This window comes from Rhea americana, unplaced genomic scaffold (assembly GCF_003343005.1).
Source record: "Rhea americana isolate MKP2758 unplaced genomic scaffold, rheAme1 scaffold_382, whole genome shotgun sequence".
In the NCBI taxonomy this organism is placed as follows: Eukaryota; Metazoa; Chordata; class Aves; order Rheiformes; family Rheidae; genus Rhea; species Rhea americana.
In genome coordinates this window covers 155,782-161,483 of record NW_028186515.1, presented here as the reverse complement: position 1 = coordinate 161,483, position 5,702 = coordinate 155,782, and the positions used below count along the sequence as shown (strand labels likewise).

Sequence of the window (5,702 nt, the reverse complement as noted above, 5' to 3'; positions counted from 1 at the left end):
CCCCCCCCGGGTCCCCGCTCGCCCCCCCGGGTCCCTGCTCCGACCCCTGGGCCTTGTCCCCTCCACTGGGGCCCTGCTACCCGCCTCCACGCCTTGATCTCCTCCCGCCCCCCGGGGTTCCCGCTCCCCTCTCGAGTCCCCGCTCCCCCACCCCACGCCGAGACTGCGCGTGGAGGCCGGCGCCGCCCCTCACCGACGTGGGCGCCTCGGGCCTCGCGGGGCTGATGCCGCTCCGCTCCTCGCAGCCGGGCGCGCTCCGCCTGCCGCAGCCGCCCTGAGGCTGCCCTCGCCTGGCCTGGCTGATGCGGATGGAGCACCGCGCCCCTCGGCAGCGCGGAAAAGAGGCGAGTGGGCACCGGGATGGCCGCGGGGGCGCAGGCTGGGGGCGCGGAGCCGAGCGCGGTGCCCTCAGTTTCCGTTTTTTTTTTCCCTGCACCTTTATGCCCAAGGCCTGGAGAACTGCTGAGGAACCAGAGGTGCCCATGGAAAGACCCCGGCTGAAGCTGTTGGCAGAGCCGGCTCCCGGGCTCTGTTTGACCCTGGGATGCGGGGTCTGCCAGCCCCCCCACTAGGTCCCCCAGGTGGCTTGCTGTGGTGGCTAAGCTGCAATGCCTGGGCTGCTCCCAGCAACCCCGGGCTGCAGGTGCCACAAAGCAAATGCCACGGGCCCAGGCACATGGCGTGGGGGGGATGGCGCGCGGTGCTCAGTAGGGCCACCGGCACACGGCTGCACTTACGTATTTCTCCTTGCTTCTGACAGCCCTGCTGGTCGCTGTCAGCACCTCTGTGGACAAGATCGTGGCTCACTTCAGCACTGCCCGGAACCTGGTGCAGAAGGTGAGGGCCTGGGCTGCAGGTCTGGACAGGTGGAGGGTGGACAGAGCCCGGCCCTTGGGCAGACCCCAGCACCAGTTACCCGGGTTGTGGGCTGGAGGGCTCAGGGAGCTCGCGCTGCTCTGAAGAGCACGTCACACCCTGGTGAGCCCAGCCTCTGGCAGCAGTACAGCTGAGTGGAGTTAACTGTGGGTGAAGGGCTCTACCTGCAGGCATGGGGTTAGGTGCTGCCCTTCCTCTTCCTCTCTCTCTTCCCTTGTGCTGAAACGCTGCTGCTTCAGGCCCAGCTGGGAGACAGCTGGCTCAGCCCGGATGTGGGCTACCTGCTGCTGCACACCCTTTGCCCAGCGCTCTACTCCTTGGTGGAGGATGGGCTGAAGCCCTTCCAGAAGGATGTTATCACAGGGCAGAGGAAAAATTCACCTTGGAGTGTGGTTGAAGCCTCAGTGAAGCCAGGTAGGTATGGGAGAGCATGCTACTGAGGTGTCTGGAGTCCTTTTGTAACCTAGACTCTGACAGAACCCCATGTAGTCCCTTTGCCAGACCCCTGGGAAGGATTTGAGCCCTAGTACTGATTATCACATATCATGTATTGTGCAGGCCCCAGCACTCACTGTCTGTACTCCTTGTGCTGGCAAGTTTCCAGGCTAGCCCCTCTCAACAGCGCCAGGCAGCGGTTTCATGCCTTTATCCTTGGCCTTCTGAAGTAAGTATTGGTCCTTGTTGACCCAAGTTGTCCTTTCTGGGGGATAACGGGAGGGAATGGAGACCTGAGAGCTCTGACTTGGTTTCCTTTTACCTTGTTTAGCATTAAGCAGCTGGAGCTGTGGATCTCCCAGCTGCAGAAGAGCCCAGGTAAGGACACCATCCCCAGAAGCCCCATTACACAACTAGTCCTCTTCTTGTGCAGAGCCAAGGTAATATTTTCCATACCCACTCCACACACCATGCCCGCCAGAATTTCCATAGTGAATAGGAGCATCCTTTTGCAAATCTGTACTCCCGGATGATGGCACAGTCAGGCAGGCAACTTGTAGCATCTCTGCTAAAACCCTCAGGAGAAGCTCTTGTGAGGCCTGCTAGGACTGACCAGCTGGTCTTGGGTGGGTTCAGTGGGCAAGGGGAGGGTATCTGTCAGCTCTCCAGGGCTCTCTGTGTCTTGTAGGTGTGATCTCCATGCTCTACTTTCCCACGGCCTTCTTTGCCCTCAGCCAGGGCCCTCTGCCTCACCTTGCTGATGAACTGCTGCTGCTCATCCAACCCCTTTCAGTGCTGACTTTCCACCTGGACCTGCTGTTTGAACACCATCATCTCTCTGTGGATGTGAGAGCCTTGCCCCGTCGGCCAGAGTCGCCCCCCTGTCCTGCCCATCGCCCCTCTAGGAGGATCGGTCTCTTCCCTGATCAAGGCCAGGAGGTTGCGCAGCCACATCTGGAAGGCCTGAGCAGGGCTGAAGAGGCAAGCCGGGAGTGTGAGATTCCCCCTCATCATCAAAGGAGGGCAGCCTTGAGAGGTGCAGAGGGAAGCACAAGATCTCAGGCCCAAGCAGCTGTGCCTGGACCATTCCCCAGCCCCCTGGTGGGGGCTGCCCTGCAGCAGACAGTCCAGCATGTGCTGCAGTGGAGTGACCAGCTCAGTCGCACCTTCCTGGGAGCTGACCCCTCCCCTAAGAGCATGAGACAGGAGACAGGTCCTCAGGATGCAGTGGGAGGCCTCAGCAGCTGGTGGGACCAGCTAAGTCAGGCCTCCAGGATCTATGTTGCTCCTAGCAAGGAAGGATTCCCCTTCATCTGGTGGTCAAAGCTAAGGATGGCTGCAGGAGATGGCAGCCCTGGGCAGACCGCACGACCCCAAGCATCTGCAAATGAGCCTAGAGGCACGGAGCTGCAGCTCCTTCAAACTAAAGCTGTCACTGAACGCTCCGGTGCAGATCTCATCAGCAGCACTGACAACTCTAGGGCCTCATCCCCTGAAGATCTCTTCCTGCCTGCTGGAGCCAGGGCATCCACTAAGCCAGTTGCTCCCACTGCTGGAGAGAAGCTCCTGTCAGCCTCACCAGAGCCTTGTGCTGATGGAAACCAGGTAGCCTCTTCTAATGCAGCAGCCAGCAGTCCTCCAGGCCCTGAGAAGGGCCGCTGGCTGGGCCGGCTCTTTGGTGCCACCTGCGCATCTGCCAGAGGCTTCCCTCTCAGTCCTGACACCATCGCAACTAGATCCAGGTAAGACCTGGCTTGGAGGAGCAGGGGCTGGAGGAAATCATGTGAAGGGTACCTGCCCTTCACGTGAAGGGTTTGTCTTCCAGGCAGCATACAGAGAGCACCCGGGAGGGCTCAGGGGCCTCTTCAGGTGTGCTGTGCTGTCTATAACCCAAGCTGTGCTCCTTGCCCCTGGAGCCTTGCTGTGGGCTTGGCACATGGTCTGGATGCTGCTGAGGTTGGCCATCATGTTGCATCAATGACTTAGAAGAGCAGGAGCTCATGGTGCACACCAGCTCCCTCATCGCCAGAGGAAATCATTTGGAGGAGAACAGTTGGTAACTGGTGCTCGGCCCTGCAGGTGTACATGCGCCATGGCACCACTCCCAAGTTAAAAAGAGCAGCAAAGTATGCAGGGATTTCAGTACTTTCATAGGAAAAGACCCATATGCACACAAATACACACATGCATACACACAGTCCCTGTCCCAGCAGCTTGATGTTCTTGGTCTTTTCCCCATTGTATTCTGTAGCTGGGTGGGAAAAGTCTTCCTGGACTAGCTTGTGGCTTCCTTTGCTTTATGGCAGGAGACCCTCTAGTTGGCTGTCCCCCAGAATGACTGTTTTTGCTGCAATGATGAAGGGGGGAGCTCCTGAGAAGACCTGTGCTCAAGAACAGCCAGCGAGGAAAACGACTGACCCATCACAGACCCACAGGTGATACAGGGCATGGCTGTCTTTGGGGTGGAAAGCTGGTGGTAGATTTCTGAGTGGGAGAAGCAAGGGTTGTTGCCAGGCATTGCCTGGACGCTCTACACCCCTTTTTTGGTGAAGGGCTTCCACTACTCCTTGGTCCTAACTTGGACCTTAACTGTCCCTGCTGTGACTGTCCTCACTTCTGCTGAGCTGCTGGTGGTCCTGTGCCTAAATATGATCATTCGTTTTTGCTTGGAAGTTTTGCTTGGGGGGCTTTTTGAATGTTTGCTGTATTTGTGGAGTTACTGGGTTCATAGCAGCTTGTGTAGAGCAATCGTGTGGGGTCTCTGACAGACTGGTATGCAAGGAAATCTGAAGAGGTCCTTTTTGTGCTTGCACAGTATCTGTCCAGCATATGGCAGTCCTGCAGCATGTCTACTGGTCTCCTTCCCTCCTGCAGCCCTTGTTAGCCCTGGCCCAGGCCTCCTGCATTGTTCGCAGCTCTGCCACTGCTTCGGGGATGGGGAACATGGGGCATCGCTGTGGCGGGTGGGACAGCTGGCTCTGTGCCCTTCACCGGTCTTTCTGGTGCCAGCAGTACTGTGGGCTGCAGCTGTGGGCATCCCTGGGTCTCCTGGGGACCAAGCAGCCACTGACAGCTGTTGTGGTGCAGGGTGGTTCGGGCACTGTGTGACCACGCTGGTGCTGGTGCTGGCCACCTGAGCTTCCGAAAGGGGGACATCCTGCAGCTGCTCTCCACTGTGGATGAGGACTGGATATGCTGTTGCCATGGGAACAGCACTGGCCTGGTTCCGGTCGGCTACACCTCCCTGGTCCTTTGACAAGGCCAGAGCTGCTGGAAGTGTTCGTGGTCCTGCGGGGGCCGCCTGCTCCGGTGCCATTCTCTGCTGCTCGTGAGCATGAAGCTGCCTGCATCCCATGAGCCACTACTGTGCATTTCCCACAGCTATACTGGTGGTTCATCCTGGGCACCTGTGGGATTAGCTCAGCTGCTGCCCATGTTGGTGCAGGAGCTGGAAAGAAGCCTGCCCTGTGTGTTGTTCAGTCCTGTGTGCTCTGAGTGTGCCATTATGGCCTGTAGCTGCTGCTGCTCCACGGCCCTGTCTCACCCTGGGGCAGACATCACAGCCCAGGCCAGCCCCTGCTGCCCATGCACAGTCCCAGCACTCTGTAATTAGCTGTCACCAAGGGAACAAGCTTATTCTGGGTGGAAGAGCTGGAAATAAAGATTGTGACTCGTGTCATCATGTGTGACTGGATCATTTTGGGTTGTGGGCTGAAAATGGCCATGTCCCATCCTGTATAGATGACTCAGGTTGGTGTTGGGTGGGCAAGCAGCTGATCCTGCATGATGCTGGAGTTTGTGCTGGGGACAGCTCTGTGTGCCCTTGTGTGCAGAGCCCAGGCTGATGCCCATCTTGCCCCATCCCAACTCCTCATATGCGCTGGCCACCCGCTAAATCCTGCAGCACTGTGTCCCCCCCAAGGCTGTGCTGTGCTTGCCAGCTGAGCCCAGCTGGGCACAAGCACCCTCATGAGCCCTCATCTTCTTTGCTGACACTTTTTTTTTTTTTGGGGGGGGGRGGGGGAGAAAGAGGGAGAGGGGCTGCTGCTGGCAGGTTCTGCTTTAGTGCTGCATGTGTTGCTGTGGTCTGTGCATGCCTTTGGGTGTCCCTGCCTGGGCCATGCCAGCTGGGGAGCCCAACAGGGCATTCCTGCTGTGGGGACGCCTGCATGAGGGGAAACATTGTCCATTTATCCTGCTGACTGCAGGTGCGTGTGGCCTCACTGCCATTTGCACAGCTCTGCATGGCAGGATGCTGGCCTGCAGCCAGCTCACTTGCTGCCCTGTGCATGCTGTAGGGAAAGTGGCTTCATGGCACCAAAATGCCTTTTCTTTGGCTTCACCATCAACCCATTTGCACAGGGTGGGGGCTGGGTTTTAATCCTCAGCAG

At 58.4% G+C, this 5,702-nt stretch overlaps 1 protein-coding gene across 2 annotated transcripts in view; it reads left to right on the top strand.

Moving 5' to 3' along the window:
* The window catches only part of RUSC1 (RUN and SH3 domain containing 1), a 9,173-nt gene extending 4,183 nt beyond the window's left edge, over positions 1–4,990 (top strand). The window contains exons 3-10 of one of the 2 annotated variants that reach the window (XM_085313303.1): positions 246–344; positions 761–837; positions 1,116–1,290; positions 1,435–1,540; positions 1,643–1,689; positions 2,000–3,053; positions 3,618–3,746; positions 4,399–4,990. In XM_085313303.1, coding sequence (XP_085169429.1) covers positions 246–344; positions 761–837; positions 1,116–1,290; positions 1,435–1,540; positions 1,643–1,689; positions 2,000–3,053; positions 3,618–3,746; positions 4,399–4,567 — 1,856 coding nt within the window. In that variant the 3' untranslated portion in view covers positions 4,568–4,990. The remainder of the gene's footprint in view (positions 1–245; positions 345–760; positions 838–1,115; positions 1,291–1,434; positions 1,541–1,642; positions 1,690–1,999; positions 3,054–3,617; positions 3,747–4,398) is intronic. The other variant, XM_085313304.1, reaches the window with a different exon arrangement.
* The last annotated feature ends 712 nt before the right edge of the window (positions 4,991–5,702 follow it).